This window comes from Danio rerio, chromosome 7 (genome assembly GCF_049306965.1).
Source record: "Danio rerio strain Tuebingen ecotype United States chromosome 7, GRCz12tu, whole genome shotgun sequence".
Classification (NCBI taxonomy): domain Eukaryota; kingdom Metazoa; phylum Chordata; class Actinopteri; order Cypriniformes; family Danionidae; genus Danio; species Danio rerio.
In genome coordinates, this window is record NC_133182.1 from 29856618 (window position 1) to 29880000 (window position 23383).

At 35.1% G+C, this 23383-nt stretch overlaps 1 protein-coding gene across 14 annotated transcripts in view; it reads left to right on the forward strand.

Annotated features, from left to right (window-relative positions):
* Window positions 1–23383, forward strand: part of tln2a (talin 2a) — a 79173-nt gene that overhangs the window by 12949 nt on the left and 42841 nt on the right. For 10 of the 14 annotated variants that reach the window (NM_201193.2, XM_068222309.2, XM_073906625.1 and 7 more), the window contains 9 exon segments: window positions 4876–4923; window positions 13003–13172; window positions 13273–13370; window positions 17345–17474; window positions 17987–18139; window positions 20264–20406; window positions 20733–20860; window positions 23160–23223; window positions 23355–23383. The exon segment at window positions 23355–23383 is cut by the window's right edge and continues 76 nt beyond it. In NM_201193.2, the coding sequence (NP_957487.2) occupies window positions 13037–13172; window positions 13273–13370; window positions 17345–17474; window positions 17987–18139; window positions 20264–20406; window positions 20733–20860; window positions 23160–23223; window positions 23355–23383 (881 nt within the window). In that variant the 5' untranslated portion in view covers window positions 4876–4923; window positions 13003–13036. 14 annotated transcript variants of the gene reach the window in all.

Below are 23383 nucleotides of genomic sequence, written 5' to 3' on the forward strand. Positions count from 1 at the left end.
TGTGATGACATAGATTTGACATTTTCTGTCTGAAATCCACGGTTTCAGAATGAGCTGATTTTGCAGCTCACTTTTATTAAAAGTCATTTTAAACTTAGTTCACCCAAATAAAATTCTGTCATGTTGTTTTTAAACCCATAAGACTTTCATTGTTCATTGAAACCTCGATACTTTTAATAAAACCATGGAGATTTCTTTTACCTTTAGTTAAGTCCATTATGCCAAAACTTTGACTCTTTAAAAGTTCATAAATACATCGTAAACACAACTCATGTGTATATAGCTGTTAAATCCATGTTTCATTAGAGGAACAATGTCTTCATCTGATGCAGATATTTGTATATTTATATAAATATATACTTTTTTTACTGGCAGATTGATCCTAAATTTGTTACGATCACAAAGAGATTGCCTCTGGCATCGTTCAAATCACATGTATGAATGCATTAGGCTTTCCTCTAAAATATAATGATGATGGAAGAAGTTATGGTTGGTTATTTGGGATGTGGAGGGTTTCTTGGGTTATTAAAGGTGTTTTCTGTCACTACTTGTTTAGCCTGCATTAATGCATTCAGTGTAAGCAGCATGATTAATGAATAAAAGTTTGGGATCCCAACGCTCACAAAACTTAAATTATAAATGATGGTGATTTGCATATGTCTATTAATCCTTCGAATCGCTGCATTCACATCTGAACGCAAAAATCAACGAGATGGAGTCTATCTTTTGAGTTAGTTATGAAGTTATAAATAGTCAAATAACACAGTAGTACTGGGATAACAGTTTATAGTTTAGATAAAACCACTAATGTTTATGGTAAAAATTAAAATCAGCGTCATATGCATTTAACAGTGCTCAAAAATGAAAGTTGTAGGCAGCAATTGCATTGTTTAACCAATAGGTGGCCATCAAAAATATGCCATTGAATAGGATATATGCCGACCTAATGTTTTTCCCATACTGATAAACCTCCGGTGACCTGTTACTGTGAACTTTCTTCCATTTTATACGATTCATTTTACAGCATCGATGTTGTAATGTCATTAAAATACATTCAATTAAATAAACTTTGCCATTTATTTAGTTATTATACCCCATTATTTATTATTATACTGAATTATTTAGTATACCCCATAATTCTTCAAAAATGATACATCTAGCAAAAAAACATGAAGCTTTATGAGTGAATAACTGAATCATTTATTACAAATGAGACTAAATAAATGAAAATAAATATTGTTTATCAAATTATAATGTTAAATTTCTACATTTAGCGTTTTTAGCAATAGTAGTAGTAACAGTGAATTTTTCACATTACTGAATATTTTACTATGTTTATTCAGCTGATTATTACTTAATTTTTAAAAAATAAAGTTACATCTAAGTTCGGTATGTTTAAATCAAAAGTATATCACAGTATTGTTTCTGTAATAAATGGAAAGCAAATTACATTTGTTTTCTCCCCTTTTAGGCTAATCCAAAAAATGGCTCGATCCGTAAATAAAAAAAACCATAACATGATCCGAACCGTGAGATTGGTGATCCGTTACACCACTAGTCAGTATATTAAGCTTGTTCAGAAGCACTGTGCACTGATGGGTTTACAACCCCGGATGCTTCTTCCTCAAAGCACAGACATATCTGAGGTAACGTCAGTGGGTCAGAATTGACACATCAACGTGCACCCTATACTGACACTGAAGGGAAGAAACCTTCTGAAAAAAGTAATTATTTTTGTTTTGTGTGCACACAAAAGTATTCCTATAGCTTATCAAAGCATTTGATCAAATCTCTAATCTCTATTTACTTTATTGTGATTGTTGCTCTCTATGGAGATGAGAAAGCTCTTAGATTTGATTAATTCATTAATAGTTCATTCATAGTTCATTTTTAGGTGAACAAACACTTAACCATCTGATGTGCTTCTTTAGTGACAAATGTCTGTATCGTCTAGTCCATAATGTGTAAATAGTCTCTGCTTTCATGTGGTCTGAACTGAATGTTGAGTTAATGCGTTGTCCTGTATGGACATGTGCAGGAGGTTGTTCATTCTGTCTTTCAGTAATGGTGAGTCATTGGCAAGGCGTCTGATGTATTGCCAGCATTGGTCATGTGAACTTCACCGCCTACACATTCAAGTCATGCCAGTGACGGCCATGTCTAATGTTCATCACTCCGGCCTTACCAGCATCCCTCACTCATATTAATTTTATCCATGTCTCCTCCAGCCTCTGTTCATTGTTTGAATATTTGTAATTATGATTTAATCAAAATGAGTTTCATGCTTAGAAATATGTGTTATTGTTCTGTGGTGATTTATGATCAATATTTTGTGGTTTAAAAATTTAATTTGGAAGCTTTTAAATTTCCATCTAGGCATAAACAACGAAGAGCTTATTGTCTTCAGAGATTTAAAGGAACAATTCACCCATAAAAATGAAATTGAATTATGTCACTCGTGTTTGTTGCTTAAAACCCTCTCTGTTTTTAAGAAATATTCACAATAATTTAGTTAGCATATTGCATTAGCATCTGAAACCACCTACTTCAGCATACGTCTGCTTTTTAAGAAAAACTAGCTTCAAACGTATGAAAATTAAGCATTGTTTTACCACTGATAAAAACAAAGGTCATGGTAATTGTAGTTAAACCTTGAAAACTACAAAAAAAATTTGCTACACTAGCATAATTTAATCATGATATTTGTTGTAAAAATGGTATTATTCTGCATTTGGTTTAAAATAAATTTCATGGTGGAAGACTCATTTTTTAAATGTTAATCTAAAGCTGTTTTAATGTAAATATACAGTTGAAACAGTCAGTAATATGTTTATTATTAATATTATTATTATTTACAAAAAATAGAATAAATAGTATACATTAGAAAAATCTGCAAATAATTCAGCAAACAGTTTAGCCTTATAAACTTGTTAATAGCTGTTATAAAGAAATCTAATCAAGATATAAAATGTCATTTAACCTTTTCCTCACTGTATAATTTAAAGTCTGATTACAGAGCAGCGAATGAAGATTTTTGAAGATTTTTCTCTTTTATATTTTTCATTTGATTACACTAAATAACAGAGGTTTCTCTTAAAAATGCAAAGATCTATAATGAAACATTCGATTGCTTTCCTTTTTATGCTCATTTAAGAAAAAAATTGTTGTTTAGAAGAAAACCCACAAATATTGACATGTTTAGATATTATTTTTATTATTATTATTATTATGTGTACATGTCTGTTTAAGCACGCACCCAAAACCCAGCGTGTCCACTTTCGCTTCTAATCTAAATAAACACCAACCACCTGATTTCAGTGGCTATTTAATCATGAAGGCTCATTATGTATTTGTAGCCAACTTAGTCGTTTTTATAGTAGGCTAATATAGCTACTATAGATACATACAGCATGTGTTTGGCTTATATAAGGCATTTTTTGCGGCTCAAGACATATTTGTTTTTTGTTTTTTTTTTGGTCCAATATGGCTCTTTCAACATTTTGGGTTGCCGACCCCTGCACTAAGCTATCGTGGTCATATTTTGTAATTCAGCATTTTGTTCGCATCCCATTTGTTTACATGAGGGCATGGCTTATCACTTCATACCGCACTGCATTCACCCAACATGACATGATCTAAATTTTTAGCTCCAGTTTTTCAGTAAAAGTGAAGCACATTTGGCGGTATTTTAAGTTATTGTACACATGTGAATGAATTCAGTTTCTTTTCTGCTTTTCATAAAACCACTCCTCAGATGCACACTTCTGAACATGGTGGAAGTAGAAGCTCATTAAGTTTCATTTTGCCTACTATTTGTTTTATAGTACCCTTTTTGTCTACTATTTAGTAATGAAGTAGACATCATTTGATTGAAGTAATCTGACATTGAGTAAACATGACGTTTATGAGTGTGAAGTTGGCGTGAGTCAATGGTCTGTACTGGACTCTTGTTGACCCCTGTAGAGGTTGAATGGCAGCAGCTGTTGAGCAGATGTTCCTACCACTCAGTGAGGTCACTTACAACACACACACACACACACACACACACACAATGCAACTCAATACAGCAGCAGCTCTGTGATCTGTTTCTGCTCTCTGGGCACCAGTGTCATGGTGAAGTGTGTGTATATGGTTGTTGATGACTAATATTCTGGGGCGAAAACAGTCATGCAGTAGTATTCCTATAGTATTCAAATTTAATTGAGTAGTGGTTGTTGCTTTATGATTTTTCTTCTTTTTTTTTCATCTACAACTATTTTTTTTATGGACGCTGACTTTTTATGTTAAAACTCTGATGTAAGCCTCAACTTGGTTTGCTTTAATTTCACCTTTTATTTAATAAGCTCGTTAGGTAATTTAGGATTTCAGTGTGAGCTCTTGACTTTTAAGAGTGTTTAGAGGCCTCTGGCTTTGATTCAGCTCTGCAATCATGAGGTCATTAGTAGATAGACCTGGGTTAATTACTGCGGCTTTAATTCATTTCTCATGAGGCTATGATACACACACACAACAGACACACACTCATAGACACCGTGACTGGTAGGATTTCCATCTTAAATTAACTGCCTTTTTCTTTTTAAACTTGCCCATCTGTTACATCTTTAACCTAACATGGCTAATGGGAAAAACATTTGGGCTTAATTGCTTAATTCTTAATTGGGCTCAATTTAATTGTTTGACTTTCAATTTACTTATAAAAAAATAATAAAATAAGTAAACCTAATGGATTTGCTATAAAAGAATTGTGTGGAACATAGCATTATTTACAGTGTTGGTTTACTTTTATTAAACTAATATTTTTGATTAGCATTAATTAACTGTTATATATTTTTTATTTGCTTGTCTGTTTATGAGTCTTTCTTTCTGTCTCTATAGCTGTAAAGAACTGCAGTGCTTCAGAGTTGCATACACCTCAAATTTACGGTAAGACCACCACTCTACATCATTTTTAGAGGTTTAGAATCATGATAATAAAAATTGTGTCTGTCATTTGCTGTAAAATGTTTACCAGCTTATTTTGTTGTGTATCCAAAACTGTCCCATCAGTAGCCGATCCTTCATCACCACCAAACCCAAAGTGTTATTCTTTTATAGGACATCATTTTGCATTAGTCTTATTAAAGGGACTGTTATTAAAGAGCCCCTGTTTTGCATTATAAAATGTCATATTTTGGTGTGGGGGGTCTCCAACAACAGGCTGATGTGTATTCAAGGTCAAAAAACACTTTCTTATAATTTCTTATGTCTTAATATGCATTTTTTTTATACCTAATAATCTCAACGACTCCCATATGATTTGTTCAGCGATTCATTTGTTCTCAAACCCCTCCTTTGTGTGAGGCTAACCTGCGCTGATTGGTCCGATGACCCAGTCTGTTGTGATTGGTCGACTGAGTTCAGAGCGAGATAGAATCTCCCTACAATAGTACAGAGGATATGTGTGAGCCTAATGCAGGAATGCAGTAAAGCAATGCACCAGCATATTACTTTACTCTTAACCCTAACCCCAAGTAATAACAACAACACGCATTCAGTATTAATCCACACTGGCAAAAATTGAACTATTTTGAAAATTGACTGCCCTGCGCTTGTGTAGGAACTGCTGATGTTGGCCTTAGCAAAGGCAAACAGCAGAGGATCGCAAGTTCAGAAACACATTTAAATTGCTAAAGGAAGAGGCACACATCATGTTTTCAACGTGGTTTTAGACACAATATGTGCATGGCCCATACAGATTTAACCTAAGAGAAGCAGTACAAGCACTAATCTACTCTATAATAGATGAATGATTACAAGCCGCGTGAAGCGATTATAAGTTACAACAGAAAATTAAATACATATTTTGTAAACTACACAAAATATGCAACAATTTTGATTACGCTTACAAGTAGAGGTATGAACCTACAGTGGTCTCACGGTTCAGTGACTATTATCATGCCATCAATTTGGTTCAATTCGATATCATGGTAAGTAAACAAATATAAATATCCCCCTAGCTTTCTGAGTCCTGTCTAGGGAGTTCATTCTTACACCCCTATGATTGGTCATGCGCTCAACAGAAAGGGCAATGATTGGCTCTAACGCTCTGGCGCTGTTCACCGATGATAAACACTGATAAACGGCAGCGGCGATTACAGCTGATCGATAATAGATGAGGTGGAGAAAAATCTGCAGACCCACGCTTGTGTCTGTATCCAGAAGTATCGCTGTAACAGCAGAGAGGAGAAGAAAAGTCATGCCAGCAGGTCAAATGTGCCACTGTGAGAGAGAGAAAGAGAGAGAGAAAGTGAAAAGGAGTACTCTCAATCGCAGTGAAATAGGGGCTTCTGCTGTAAGTGTCAGTGAAAGACTGTCCAACACAAACGCAGTGAAATTGTGCACAGCTTTTGCAATTTAAGTAGTTTGAGCGTTGTAAATTCTTGCGCTCTCCTACCTTGCCCTAGTAAGCCAGGGAGACGTAGTGCAAATGAGATGAATGACGTCAGTAAATAATAAATGGTTATGATTATTACTGAACCAATACTGAATTGTCCGCGTCTGCATTGCGGTGCACTGAAAAAACAATTAATTTTGACACCCCCACTTGCATGTTATGATCCGGAGAAAGAAACTGGTCCATATGAACTGTAACAGTAACTGATAAAGTCCATGTCAAAGTCTGACATTCTCAAACTTAGTCTCTGCTGCACCTTCCTCTAATAGTAAACGGCTGCTTTGCAGCGTAGGTTATTGTATCAATCATCAGAAAAATGTCAGCAATAAGCACCGCAGATGGTTGGCTATACTCTGGTATTGTTGTGAAAATTAACTTTAGCCGTTTATTCCCCACAGCCAAATCTCCACCTGTCAGTGATCATCATCTTCGTGTCATAATCAGTCTCGTGATTCTCTGCTAGTGTCTGAAGGGAAAGGCACGTTCATGTCTTACCTGATCTGGCACTTCTTATTTGGTGATGTACCGTATCGACATCAACCTTTTCAGAAAAAAGATCCGAACCCTACACAATTAATTTATCTGACTCTGAGTCAACTATTTTGCCAAAGAATCAATAGTTTTAAACACTGTACACTTTCAGATTAAAACCTCAGCTGGATGTTTCATTCACTTAGCGCTGTTACACACTGCATGGAAGCTCATTTTCAAAAACCCATAATATGGGGCTCTTTAATGTCAACATCAATGATTAACGTAAACTAAAAAACTGTAAACGCAGTACATTTTGAAGCAAAATGTTCTGTCAGTCTAAAACATTTGAAAGCTTAAAATTAAAAGCTTGCATTATTGTGTAGCAGTGTTATTGCTAAAAAAATGTGAAACTGTATGGCCTTTGGTGATTCAAATTAAGACAAGATGAATTATTTCAAATATTAGATTCAAAAATTTTGTCTTAAAAACCGAGACTCAAAGTTGAATTTCTAAAACAGGGCTCGAAATTGCGATCGTGTTGGTCGTATATGACCCCCAAATTTTATCTATGCGACCTCAAAATATATTTGGAAGCATTTGTGCTATTGCATAAAATTGGTGCCGTGCGACCGGTTTTCACTGCAAAATGTTCACCGCACACGCAGATTTATGAGACATTCACGCAGACTGCATCTTAGCACCTGAGATGCTAAATGCAGCGGGCATGAATAGTTTAAAACAGTTGTCATGTCAACTTGCTGCAGTAAACAAAGCGGGCAATGCTTGCTCCGCCTTCAAGCTCTTTTGATTGGTCCACTGCTTTAGCACTGAATGCAAACGGATTGGTTAATATCAGCTGTTAATCACTCAGTCCATGCCTTTCTTTAGATGACAGGGAGAGCTACAACCGCGAACATGTAAAGCACTGAAGATGAGAGAATGAAAACAACACTGACAGATTATGTTTTAGAAATCATATAAGTTTCAAATAATGGTACATCTGATCAGTGATTATGTGCTGAATGTCAATACAGCATTTACACTTTTCGAAGAGTGGATAAAAGACTTCCGGTGTTTAAAGTTTGCTATGAAAATGACTAAAGCATTCATTGTAAAGTCGGTGTGACGGAGTTTGCAGGTAACAGCGTTCGCCAAATCTACACCTTTTAAGTGCGAGAGGTTCTGTTTAATCCTTCATTTAATCATCAGGATGCTGTCAGCAGTGCAGGTGGCAGCTAAATGTAAAACGTAACACCACGTACACCATCACAATAGGACTTGCATTCATTAAGATAAAACTAATATTGCAGCTCATGAAAAAAAACGGTATTGCTATTAAGATGACGTATGCAAATAATAAGGAATTATGTCAATATTATCTCTGCAATATTACACAGCACCAGTGGGAACAGCAAAGTAATTATTGTTAACAAAGTTTATTCTGTCAAGCAGTGTGCGCAGGGCCGGTGGGCGCATGCAGATGTCGTTTTGTTTGATTGTTTAGTGTTGATTTCAAATACAGTAAATTGGTTAATATAACATTAAAACTTTTAGTAACAGTGCTTATAATTGGTGGGTGTGACAAAATTTTGGCTGGTGCTCCTAACTTTTTAAAGTTGGGAGCACCAATGCTACAAAGCAAAAAGGTTAATTTCCAGCCCTGTAAAATCATTCATTATTAAAATTGACAATTTTAAAATAAAATAAATAACCTAAGTCAAACAAAGTGACTAAAAACTAAACCAAAATCTAAAAAAATAAAAGCTAATTCAAAATATGAATGAAATTATTATTGTATAAAAAAGCAGAAGCTAATTAAAATCGAAATAAACTGATTTTGCGATGTGTCAAGAATCTTTAACTATCTTGGCCTCTTTTAGGAGTTTTTAAGTGAACTTGAAACTTTGTGGAGTGCTGGGTTTAGCAGCGTAATCATATTTCAGTCTCCCGCAGTTGCAGTAGTAACACTGGTGACAGACAAGCATGAGTCACGTCTGGAACTGAGTCTACATGACTTTTCTGACTCTGTGGGCGAATCTAGCTGCTACAGTCTCTCTGATATGTGGCAGTGAAAATAAAAGGTTGTGTTAATTGACTGGCTGCATGTGTGCGTTTCATTACCGCAGGAACCTGCGTTAGTTGTCAGCCATTAGCTTGGTCTGCTATAACCTGAATGCAGCATGTGATCCTGTTGAAGGTCTATAAATGGAAGATTCTCTGGAGAGTTTTGATTTCGAGGGCTCTCTAGAGCCACCGGTGGGCTGCTACAGACACTGCTTGTGGTTCTGTGTGCTTCGGAAACATTGAATGCAGATGTCTGTGTGGGAACATGCAAAGAAAGTGGTTGTGATAGTATATTCATGATCAAACTGTGTTGTTTTGCACTTAGCAACGGGCTGAATTTCCACTCAGGTCTCCAGTCTGAAATTGAGGTTGTTTTTTTTGTTTTTGTTGTAATGTGTGTTACTTCTGAAACACTATAGCAAAAGCAAGATTGCATGTTATGCACATCCAAGCTCATGGCACTGGTTGAGGCCAGTGCTTACAGGGTTTCCGTGAGTTCTTGCATAAAAAAGGTCATAAATGCACTGAAATATTATCTTGTAGGTTATAAACCGGTTCTAATTTTCCTATGTCCATGTAAAGCTACCCAAACGGGCCAACGCCCACCAATTACAGATAATCTATCTCAATAAATCTTTTTAACAAAACTCTATTTATAACCAATATTTTAATAGCTCATTTAATAACTTTTATTGGATTAATTTTGAAGCTATTTTGAAAAGTGTATACAAATAGTGTTTGCTAGTTGTGGAGCATTTTTTATTTATTTTTTTGGCAAAAAACGCCAGCAAATAAAGAAACAATCTTCATCAATTTGACAGCACACCTCTTGCAAATTCTCACAACACAAACAACTGAAGAAACGCGCAGCAATTGGTCACAACACCAACAACTAAAGAAACATGCAGCAATTAGTCACGACACTTAAAAATATCCACGTAACACAACGGAAATGTTTCATGGAGACCTAAAACCATGACAGACCCTGCTGAGATATGGATGTGTTATGCCGTGACTGTTGCTCAGTGAAGTGATTGGTAATCTTTGAAAGGTGAGTTGTTTTGATTTATTTTAATATCCTGATAACACGACATACTAACATCCATATCTCAGCAGGGTCCGTCATGGTGTTTCGTCCCCTTGAAACGTTTTCATTGTGTTGCGTGGATATTCCCAAGTGTCGTGAGTAATTGCTGTTTAAGTTGCTTAAGTTGTTTGTATTTTGACCAATTGCTGCGTGTCTCTTAAGATGTTTGTGATTTGACCAGAGCTTAATATGTGCCGGAACACACCGGATCCGGCACCTCTGAAATCTGATCCAGCACCTGATTTTACCAATCCCCCTCTTCAACCACCTTTCTCCCCAATCCACTGTCCACTTTCACTTTCTTCCCCGACTCTCCAACCCTCTTCACTTTTGTCCACGACAACCTTCCGTTCTTCACTTTTTTGTTTTTTGTAATTGCTTGTGCTTTCTTAAATTGCAGTGCGTTAAGCTCTCTCGGCCACAATAGAATACCACTGTTTTTGATTGTAAATTTGTATTTGTCATTACTTTTTGTATTAAATGTGCTTTGGTCATTTGTTTATTGTAAGTGTCTATACCTCTATATAAATGTCTATTCATGAGTTTTTTTGGTCACACCGCTAACACCAAGTTGAATCAGATATTGTGTTATGATTATTGCGTAACCAACAATGCATTTCCCCATCTATATTTATCAGTCTCAAAGCTCTACAGCTTGTCCCTGACATACTTGGTCCAATCACACTGTTAAATGCCAGTGTTCAGTGTGCCAACTGTGTACAAGGGCATCCTCCATCCCCACAGAGACTCTTGCAGAATAAAGATTCACTGAATGCTGTCAAATACACGGTCTTTAAGCAATCATTCTGCTTCTGTGTCTTGCTTGTGAGTTCCATGCTGATTGTGAAGTAGTGGAGAGACTTTCTTATTTTATTTCAGCAAAGCAGCTTGGACCTTTTGATTGAAACGCTATCCTCTGTTTCTCTCTCTCTCTCTAGCTCTCTCTCTCTCTAGCTCTCTCTCTCTTTCTCTGTTTGTGTGTGTGTGTGTGTGTGTGTGTGTGTGTGTGTGTGTGTGTGTGTGTGTGTGTGTGTGTGCGTGTGTGTGTGTGCGTGCGTGTGTTTGTGTGTGTGTATTTGTGTGTGTGTGTGTGTGTGTGTGTGTGTGTTTAAACTTAACAAAAGACACAATGTAATAGTCAGTGTTTCATTAATTTGCAGTTTGTATAGTGCTGAAGAGTAAAGACAGCTGACGGAGAGTTCAGGTGTTAACAGTGTGTGCGTGTGCGTGTGCGCGTGTGTGTGAAAGAAAGAGAGGCCGGGGGACAGAATCCAGATACCTTTTTAATAACAGAAATTCAAACAGGAAAACGAGCTGTACAGATAGATTACATGTGTATTAGATTACCAAAACTATTCAGTTGAATTTGTATCATTATTGTCACACATCAGAGTTTGTAATGGGGCAAAATAACATTCTTTTTCAGAGTTGGAGAGTTTTGTGTATTGAGTGCGGTATACAGTAGGTCATGTTGAAGATTTGTACTCTCTTTATTTGCAGCACCCTTTTCGGGAAGGTGTTTCTTTTATGAATAAAGATGTCAATTGTAATTTTGTTTATTGTTCTGTCAACTATTAAATTCATACAACTATTAAATTCAATTAAATACTTTATTTATAATGAGTAAATTCAAAAGTTAGAGCCAATATATGCATTGGATGCTAAATGTATGTTAAATAAATGCTGTACTTTTGTTACATTGTTATCAGCAAATTACCATACTTTTTATTTACCATACTTTTTATTCAACAAATGTACATTAATCAAAAGTGACTTTGGAATATGTCGACTTTTATAAAGTTACAAAAACATAAAATTTGATATCTTATAAATATTATTATTTTAAATGAAATCTATGCCACAGCCATATCACCCTGCAGCCCAAGAGCGGTTACTCACTGAAGCTAAGCAGGCCTGAGCCTGGTTAGTCCCTGGATGGTAGACCACATGGGAAAACCAGGTTGCTGTTGGAAGTGGTGTTAGCAAGGCTAGAGGGGGGTGCTCATTTTGGGGCCTGTGTGAGTCCTGATGCCCCAGTACAGTGAAGGGGACACTATTCTGTCAGTGAGTGCCGTCTTTCGGATAAGAGGTTAAACCAAAGTCCTGACTCTTTGTGATCATTAAAAATCCTATGGCACTTCTCGTAAAGAGTAGGGGTGTAACCCTGGTGTCCTGGCCAAATTCCCACTATCGGCTCTCACCAAGTCATCCCCATCTACCGAATTGTCTTTATCACTATCTCTCCATATCACCTGTAGCTGGTGTGTGGTGAGCGCACTGACGCCATTGTCCTGTTTCTGCCATCGCATCTTCCAAGAGGAAGCTGCCCACTAGTGGTGGAGTGGGGAGGCCCCTCAGTGCTTTAGGTATATGGCCATACACAATAAAATAATTCTGAAACAAAGACATTGGAGTAATGATTGATAAAAATTCAGTAAAGTGTGACTATATTCAAATGCAAAACTGTCATTTTAATCTGTACACTGAAAAAAAAAACATTTACGGTAAAAAAAAAGCTGCAATGATTATAAAAGTACATAATCATCAGACAATTAACTCTTTCATTAAAATATTACAAACTGTGTTGAAAAAAATAGAAACTAAATTCTGGGAAAGTGAATTCATGGGTATTCACCATATACATTAACGAAACTAACTAAAGGATTATTTTTTTAAATGGCCATTCAAATCATGACCATTTTTTAATGGTGTAATAATATTTAGCATATTTTTTTACTTATGATACATTTCTGTTTTACTATATTACTTTTTTTTTTTTGCCTTTTTCTAAATTATTATATTGCATAGAGGAAACTAATTGCCGACAATCAAAAATGAATGTATTTGTAGTAGCTAACAATCAAAGTCTTCAACATCATTTTTGTGAATGTTGATTTAAATCTTAAAATCAGCCTATCTCTAACACTCTGTCTGTTTCTCACAGGTGCAGAGTTGTTGGTGACCCTTAAGCCGTCAGGATGGTGGCGCTGTCTCTGAAGATCTGTGTGAGGCAGTGTAATGTGGTGAAGACCATGCAGTTTGAGCCCTCAACGGCTGTATATGACGCATGCCGGGTCATCAGAGAGAGGGTTCCAGAAGCCCAGACAGGACAAGGTTTGTCATCACGCCTTCTTGATTCTATACTATATTCAGACTGAGTATAAATCTCAGTTTGTTTGACTAAGTTCTAATGGCGTGTGTTGTTTTTCCTCAGCTTCAGAATATGGGCTGTTTCTGTCAGACGAAGACCCTAGGAAAGGCATCTGGCTAGAAGGAGGCCGGACGCTGGATTATTACATGCTGAGAAATGGAGTAAGCGCTTTGATCATTTGTTTTACAAGCTCCTGTCAAATGTTCTGTGTCATGGCTTTGCACTGTTGTCTTTGTTTTGTGACATGTTTTTTAATTTTTTTATACTGAAGGGTGAGAAGGGGTCTAAACTGCTTTTGGTTATTTTTTATAATCAGTGCGTGCGTGCATGCGTTGTCACTTAACCGAGACAAACTACACTGATGTTATTAAAGACATTTGTCATTGCCGCATGTGGTTTTTGTTTGTGTTTGTTAAGTCCCTGTGCTCGCGTGCGTGTGTGCGTGTGTGTGTGCGTGTGTGTACGTGTGTGTGTGTGTGTGCGCGCGTGTGTGTGTGCGTGTGTGTGTGTGTGCGTGTGTGCGCGCGTATAAAGAGAAAAGCAGATGCTTGTTTTCAGGAAGGTATAAAAAAATGTGTGGTATAAATTAAGAAGCGTTAAATGATGTTTTCATCAGGAGCTTGTTTTTTTTGTTTATCAAAAAACCTCTTCTTCATTCATTCATTCATTCATTCATTCATTCATTCATTCATATACTGTGTGTGTGTGTGTGTGTGTGTGTGTGTGTGTGTGTGTGTGTGTGTGTGTGTGTGTGTGTGTGTGTGTGTGTGTGTGTGTGTGTGTGTGTGTGTGTGTGTGTGTGTGTGTGTGTGTGTGTGTGTGTGTGTGTGTGTGTGTGTGTATGTGTGTGTGTATATATATATATATATGCATGCATGCATGCATACATACACACACACACACACACACACACACAGACACGCATGCATAAGCGAATATGTTTTGCTTTTCTGGGGTGTGTTTCCGTAAACCATCGTTTGCCAACTAAAGCTGCAAGTTGCGTCGTTACAAACATAGTTCATTGATTTGCCGTTTCTCAAACCTGTCGTTTCAATGAACATTCGCAAACTGCATCACAAACTTGTACTCTTGTTACTACACCTCTGGAGCTGTAGTTAAAAGCATAGTTCCTGGTTGTATTTCATTCCCAGTCATCCTCCCTATAACCTTTTCCTTTAGAACGCTCCAACATTTAAACTTGGAAGGATTTTTTTTTTAAACCATCAAAGAGGTGGTCCACATCATATTTTAAACTTTAGTTGATGTGTAATGTAGCTGTGTGAGCATAAACAGCCTCTCTGAATTTAAAATGTTCAAAGTTCAATGCAAAAGGAGACCTTGGTTTTTACAGAGTTAGCTTGGCAAAGACTACAATGAATTTTGGAGACTACAAAAAATACTTCCCGGCCTGTGAGATCACAAACGTTCTTTTACCGCGCACACACAATGCGCAGCTAAGGGGCGTGGCCAGGAACGTTACAGCAGAGGGAGAAAATGCCATCCTGCTATTTCCACAGAGCTTCTCTGTTTTTGTATTTGGGCTTCCAAAGGACACAACACAAAGACAGAAGTGCTTACAGTTCAATATTAATTATGTTCTAGAGAATTATAAAATACATAGCAAGCATGATTTGACAAAACACAGCTTCCAGAATCTCTCCCTGTTCAGTGCTGGATTTGGTTAAAATCTGCTCAAAGATGGAGCAGCTACAACAAGCAGACACTGTGAACTCTGAGCCACGACCTGTAAGTGTTTTTATTTGTTAGAATTGATTATGACATGTACAGTGTCTAGCCTTAATGGTATGTTGTAGCAAAGATGTAAACAACGGGAAATGATGTTCGCTACCGCTGACGACGTGACTACAAATTCATATTTATCAGTCAAACTGCTATATACACACACACACACACACACTTCACCAGCACGTGCAGCTTCTCTTTATGTGTGTGTGACGGCAGTGTTTCTATATAGGCAGCTTTTCCATGCATTTTACATCTCAGATAATGAAGTCATAAAAGATATGTAAACGATTCATGTTACTTGCATAGCCATATTGGAATATACGTGAAAGACGGCGTATAACACGTTGAATTAAAAAATACAGGAGAGCTCGCCTAAATCGTGTAGAAGCAGAAAAATCAATCAAGGCTCACACATGTCGCATCCCACATCTTGTGCTTTTTTCTTCTGTCAGCAGCGTCACTACAGAAAATACTTAAATCTGGGCATCAGAGAAAAAGAAAAATCGATCCCGCACACATGCGCTTCTCGTGTTACACGCATCTACAGATAGTTAATAGTATACACATGTACACACATAAACACACGCACACACAAACACACACACAATGGCAAACTCTCGTAAAGGAGACACACACCCCTGGTGGGGGTTCTCTATAAATATAATGATTTTTATACTGTGCAAAAAGTGTATTTCTGTCCCCCTACGTAAACTCAACTCTCACAGGTTGCAATCTGCATTTTTACATTTTCAAAATGATTTATTCTGTATGATTTATGAGCATCCATTTAGATGCATTCAAGTGCAAGTCCCCACTGGGATAAAAACAAACACTAATACACAAACACGCTTCACTGAACATTCTTTTGGAAAGATACTGTATACTCTAAAACTGCATATTAAATACATTTACTTTTCAACTCCTTACACAACTTCTTTCATTTTTACTGTAATGGAATGATGTGTACTTTTTATGAAGCAAGTAAACTGGAGTTGAACTGAATATAAAACCATGTGTACACATACTTGTGTATATATAGTTTACAGGGACTCTGCAAAGGTGTAATGTATTTTATACTGTAAAACTATTTATTATATGGCCTTACTCTACCTTCACCAAAATTAAGTATGATTTAAGTGCTTTGAATTACGAGGACAGCCAGCTATTGTGCTGTATTATGAAAAAAACACCATAATAGATTTCAATAAGGTCATATCTGTGTCATCATACAATTTTGTGTCCTCATAAAAGCTCACACAAACACGTCCAGCTTTCAAAAGCATGTCTTGCTAGAATAATTTTTGTGTTTGCATGGAAAAGTTTGACATTTTTCTGTTTTGCTCTTGTTTATCTCTCAAAAGCATTCACATTCACACCGTGTACAGGGAAGCAACCAATTTATATTCTTCAAACATTCTGGTTAGGGCTCGTTTTTGCAGTTTTACAGCTGATTGAACACAAACGGCTTTGTTTTTGTAGATAACTTCAGCCGTGGTTGTTGCCGTCTAGTTTCTGAAGTCTTCCTTTGAATTTCGTTTGAAGAATGATCAGCATTTAAAATGCAACCTGCATTAATGATGTTATCATATAATTTGCATAATGAATTGCTGTGGGCTTGCTTCTTAAATCTATTTGTATGGTAATTTTGAATGTCTTCATTGCATACGTTTAAACAGTTCTAGCCATTTGTTTCTGTTATTCTGCACAGATTTGATTCTTGAGAACAGAAGCACCTTACACGTGCCCTTTTTAAACTATTTTGTACAAAATAGAAGCAAATTCACATCATATTTGCCAACACACACTAGTGTGATAAACAGTGATAGTTATTTATATGAGAGATTTATAAGCTATTTTAAAGGCTAGTTGTTTTTGACAAGCTGGAAAAAAATTCATTTACGTTCAATAGAAGAAAGAAACTGATTTGGAAAGTGGAGGATGGGTAAATCATGTTAGAATTATTATTATTATTATTTTTTTTTTTTTGGGGGGGGGGGAACTATCCCTTTAAATTAACACTCAAAAATGATCAAAATACTTTTTTTGAAAACTTTAACCAAATGCTAATGGTCAACTTTGTTTCAGTTTATTATGCTAAGCTAAGCTAAGCTAAAAGTGAGCCCACCAGAACAAAAAAATCAGCTGAATGGATTTAAAATGGGTTCAAGTCAACTGTTTAACTCTAAGATGCTTGTAAAATGAGCCCTTTTAAAATAAAAATAATAATAATAAAACATGTAGCGTTCATTTAACTAATATTAACATTTTTGGAAGATAAAAAAATCTTGTCAGTCGTAAAACAAAAAAAATTTGACAGAATTTGCCTCAGACTGAATCCAAAACTACTCTCAGAAAATGTCAGTGTAGTCCCTGTTTCTCTGTCTCTCAGGACATATTGGAGTATAAGAAAAAACAGAGGCCTCAGAAGGTAAAAATGCTGGACGGAGCTGTGAAGACCATCATGGTGGACGATTCTAAAACTGTTGGCGAGCTGCTGGTCACCATCTGCAGCAGAATAGGTCAGTGATGCTCTGTCACTTTAGCCCTTTAGGTGCACACAAGAGAAATATGTTTTTACAAATATACTACTGTCCAAAGATGTACATTTTTATTTTTTCATTTTTCCAATTATGCATCGGACTTTCCAAAAGTGTCAAAGAGATTCCTAATTTCATAAAAACAATTATATTTCTAATAAATTTTATTTTTTCTAATCCTTAAATAATTACATTTTCAACAATCAAATTCTCAATAATTCATTGTTCAGATTTTAATAATAGTAAATGCAGCAATTCAGCATATTATAATGAATTCTGAATTAATCCTGATCCCAGGAGTAAATGACTTTATTTTTATTTATTTATTTATTTTTTAGAGATATTGAATTCAGGTTTTTGTGACATTAATAGCCCCCTAAAACATGAAAAAAGAGTGACTTTTGATTGTGGTATTGATTCTGCTGTTATATACACATACACAAACCATAGTGCATAACCATAGCTTTATAACCATGTCTCCTTTGTGGTTCCAGGAATCACCAACTATGAAGAGTACTCTCTCATTCAGGAAACTGTGGAGGAGAAGAAAGATGAAGGGACGGGCACACTGAAGAAAGACAGAACTCTGCTGAGAGAGGAGAGGAAGATGGAGAAGCTCAAAGCCAAACTGCACACAGATGATGACTGTAGGTAACAACACAGCCACTGTACAGTAAACAGATAGACATGTTGAACTAAACTTTACACTTACTAACAAACTTACTCAGAGTTGTTTCATCTTTTCTTTCTGTTAGTAATTTTTTCATTTTGTTTTGTCTCCCTCTGCATCTTTGTCCATACATTTACCGATCAAAAGTGTGGGGTGTAAAATTTGTTTATTTTAAGAAATCGATATTTAATGATTTGTTAAGAACAAACTTTCATTGAATTAATTAATTAATCAAACTAGCTGCCAGCTGAGATGTTTATAATGCAAAACAATGTTATATATGTATACATCTTTACAGGGTCGAAAAATTAAGAGAACACTTGAAAATTCAGTGTTTGGGTAAAGTGGTAATGTTTGTCAACTGATGCCTTATGTTCTAAAGTTTATATAAGAAAAAATATTGTAATTTTAGAATTTTTTTAAAACCGATAATGACTGCTGGTTAAAATAGCTAATATTTTAGTTATTTAGTTAAAAAATTGAATTATTTAACCAAATATTGATTTCCTAACTCGTTTAAAGCTTAAGCATTGGTGTTGTCTAGAAATTAATGTAAATATCTAAAAGACATTTTAAAATGATCTAAATGACATCATTCTAAAAGTAAAATTTTTGAACACTTGTTATCACACTGCAAAAGAGTTTTTAAGAGTCCTTAGAGTTTTTGTCTTTTGTTTCTTATATTTGCTTTGAAATGAGATTCTTTTGCTCACCCCACTGGCTGATTGTTTGACCATTATTGTATTTTTCAAGAAAAAAACACTTAATTTTTACATTATTTCTGAAAACATGACTATATTTGGCTTGTCTAGAAAATGCTTTTTATTTTATGATTTTATTTATATATATATATATATAATTATTTTTTTTTTTGACTAGAAACAAGACAAAATCAAATATTGAAATGCAGTTTCAAAACTCCGCAAAATCTAAATACAGATAAAATTAACATGTTCAAATCCTTATTTTTTCCATTGCTATATAAATATGATTGTATAATTACATTAAAACTATATAAATTGTAATAATACTCCACAATGAAAAGTCAAAATATAAATATTTCATGAAACACATTATATTCATTAAACATGTACACATAAACTGTAAAAAGTGATTGCTTAAACAGAGTAAACTATTGCCTTAAAAGCAACAAGTTGACTTTAAAAAAATAAACCCATTGTAACTTGAAACTGTAAGCTGACTTAATTTATATAATTATGCTTATTGTACTCACTTTTTTAAAGTCAATTAATCCTTTTTTGCAGTGTTAGACTATTTTAGCTGTTTTCAAATATATACTGCAATTATTACAATATTACATATTTGGTGCTTCAGTAAGTCTAAAAAAATCTACAGCCTGTATTGTATTTAGAAGACAGGCTAGACTCTGGATTTTAGTTACTGTCTATTGCTAGATGCAGAAAAGCTGGAAAAAACGAACTAATTTAATAAAGATGTATTAAAAAAAATATTAGTTTACTTTTATTTTAAAGTGAATGTAATTTGTTTAATAATAAAAATTAAGTCAACTTAACAGTTCCAAGTTACAAAGGGTTTACTTGCACCATTTTTGTAAAGTCAACTTGTTTCTTTTAAAACAATTGGTTTACTCGTTTTAAGTAACTAATCGCTTTTTACAGTGTAGATCTCACCTACACTCAAAAAATATATTTCTTGCTTGTTCAAACTCCTTATTTAAAATAAGCTGAAACAACACAATTTATGATATGTTATTGGGGTAACTTTTTTTTTATGTTCAATCCACATAAATTTGTTGAAAGTGTTAAGTTAACTTAATCAATTTGTGTTGTAGCAACATAAATTAATTGTGTGAAAGCCTGCAATTTTTACGCTATAAAACTGTAGGTTAACTCTGTTTATATATAATAACTTCTATTTGATTGTAACTTTAACTTGATTTGATTGTAATGCAAAAAAATTATCAAACTGTATCAATCAAAACAATATATCAAGTGTATGTTTTCTGAGCTTAAGCAACTTTCAAGAACATTAATAGCTCTTTTGAACACCAGACTTATTTTGCTATACAAGTAAGCTTTTGTGCATAAACTGGTTGTTTTTGTTTTTCTCTTTTTCACAGTGAATTGGTTGGATCATGGCCGTACATTTAGGGAACAGGGAGTCGAAGAAAGTGAAACGTTACTTTTGAGACGAAAGTTCTTCTACTCCGATCAAAACGTGGACTCGCGAGATCCTGTGCAGCTCAATCTGCTCTACGTGCAGGTCAAACTTTCCTTGTGCCACTTTGTTTATCATAGCAAAAGCCATAATGCTCATCCAGCATTTGTTGACCTTAATGATCTGTTTCCATAGGTCTTTTCATGTCAGTTCAATATAGAGGTTAAAATGCTGTAAATCTCTTATTGACACTTGCGCCTAAAAGCCTTTCTGAGTGCAGCACTAACATGCTGATGTACACATTGTATCGATCTGTTAAGTAATGCAGTCCCTGTTTTCTTTATATCAGCTCTTCTTCTGTCAGTTGCTGATCTGGATTGAGTTGCATTTCTGTGGATTGGTAGTAAAAGTCTGTTTGCATGTTTTTCCAGGCACGTGATGACATTCTGAACGGTTCTCATCCGGTGTCGTTTGACAAGGCTTGTGAGTTTGGGGGAATTCAAACGCAGATCCAGTTCGGTCCTCATATTGAACATAAACACAAGACTGGATTTCTGGAGTAAGACATCATTCATTCAGAGCTTTCGGTTGTAGAGTGATGGAAAGAATCAAAGGACAGATTGAAAATTCTCAGATTTTCTGTATTTGCAATTTATGGTTATGTGATTTGAGTTAAATGTCATTTTTGTTTTATTCTATAAATGACAAGTGACTTTTATTTATAACAAAAAGTTGGCATGATTATATAAATTTTTAGACTACACACTTACAATGTTTTAACTCCAAAACTGTTACACAATCAATATTTGTTGGAATAAGCCAGATGTTTTTAACCACAACAACTGAAACATTAGTAATTCTGACCTATTGTCATTTTCTGGAAAATAAAAACCCATAAATGACAATATTTCTTTTCAAATTTGGAGGAAATGATATCAGACGTTTATACAGGGATCCCAAAACCTTGAGATTTAGAGGGTTGTTATCAGGTCTTGACAGAAAAGCTAGATTTATACTTTCGCCTGGAATTCAAATCAAAATTGTGATTTATACATCAGTGTAAAACCTTTGAATAGTGGAAAAACGTATTTTTGTAATTGTGTACCTGGCTCTCCACTTTTGGCATGGCCTCCAAACCTTTACCAAAAACATTCTACCTTTCCCAAAGCTGTTCCAATTTCTAGCCAAGAATTAATGATCATCTGGTTATCTCTATTATCACAGATCATATAAATGTCTGTACAGCCGTACTGTTTCAGACAAAATCTCTTCAAAGTGTTTCATATTCAACTGTTTGCTCAAGTCTCAAAAAAAATTGTGCGTTCCACCGGCCGAAATCGAGCGCATCCAGTATAAACGAGGCTTAACACCTGCCGACTCTGGCCGGTTGAAAGTTTTAATTTTTTATTGCAGTTTTCTTAAAAGCAGGGTGTGAGAAAATGTGGTCTTAAAAAAAAGCAGCACGGCTGACAAAAATAATTGTGTTCACTCGAGCAAAGAAGGCAGACAAATACAGAATGAGAGGATGATCACTCGCACACAGGTGTTGGGATGCGCGCGACTGTTTATAAAGTGGGCATGCTCCCGTTTCCTGGTGCGATCGGTTAAAATCGGTTGAAATAGGACAAAAAGCGATAAAGAAAGAAGCTTTCAAGAGCTCCAGATTTCTTTAAAATATATCTTTTTCAAAGCAGCAGTTGCTTTCGCTTTAAACATTCTTTGAACAGATTATTAATTGGCCTAACGTTAACCGCGTGCATGTGATTGTCTTTTCGTGAGTTAATTTCTAGCCCTGGTTATCAAGTCATGGAATTGACCTGAAATTTGTTAGAAATGACCAAATGTGCTTAGAAAATCTTTTCTTATCCTAGATTTTTTATTCTTTCTTAATTTTTATGTTTTAATTTTTCGGTTTATTATAGCTTGCTGTTTATAAGCCTATATAAGAGAGATGTCCAAACTAGGGCCTGCGGGCCAAAGTTGGCCCATGGTAACACTTGATTTGGCCCACCATTCCAATTGAGAAGAGGAGAATGATGGGGAGCATTGAGAAGAATGCCTTTAACAGTGATCATCATTTTGAATTTAACATAACCATTTTTGTTTGTTTGTTTTATTGTTGAGTTGAGCTATAAAAAAAGCAAACTGAAATTAAATGTTTCAATTAAATGTTGTAAATTAATCAAATTCAAAAAAGTAAATACTGTCTCTCGATGAATAGAGTACAATGCACAAAACATTGTGGAAAATTAAGGCAAAAGCTCAACTTGTGTATTCGGCATTGTGTAAAAAATGGGAGCTTTTTTGGTTTTTAGTGTAATATGTTCATAATATGTCTATATTATTTTAAATTATACTGCATTAGTTCATATAAAGTAATGTTTTCAAGTTTTAAATATTAGGAAAATAAATTAGGAAATCACTCATGACAACTTTAATGGTATACAGTTTGCTATATTTATCTTCGGCCCACAACCCTCAATGAAGTTTGTGTTTTGGCGCTTTATAAGAAAAGGTTTGGGCACCCCTGCTATATACAATGACAGCTGAGATAAGCTGTGCCTACATAGAATAAAAAATATATTGACATTTAACTAGTAAATCCAAAGAAACTGAAAATTTTTGGTGGTCTTTGATTTCATTTTTTTTCATTGCTACAATATACGATGCAGTAAAAATATATGCGTAATTTAAGAGCCAAGAAATTATTGTTAAATCTCAATGTTTTAATTACCCCATGAAATTAACCTCATATGAAAATCGCTTGAATGCTTTTGAATATGATATGCGTGTTGTATAACTGCGATGCCTGTTTTGTAGAATTTTGTCACTCATCTCTACACTTTGATTTCATTCAGCTTGAAGGAGTTTCTGCCTAAGGAATATATCAAACAGAGAGGAGCGGAGAAGAAGATCTTTCAGGTGATTAGAAATGAACGTTATTATTTTTCGTTATTACACAGCTTGCTGTTTATCTTGAACTTCACTATCTGTAAGCAGTGATGAAAAGGTGAGAAATAGTTAGAAGAATATACTGTTCTTGAATTCGACAGGAACACAAGGGTTGTGGTGAAATGACTGA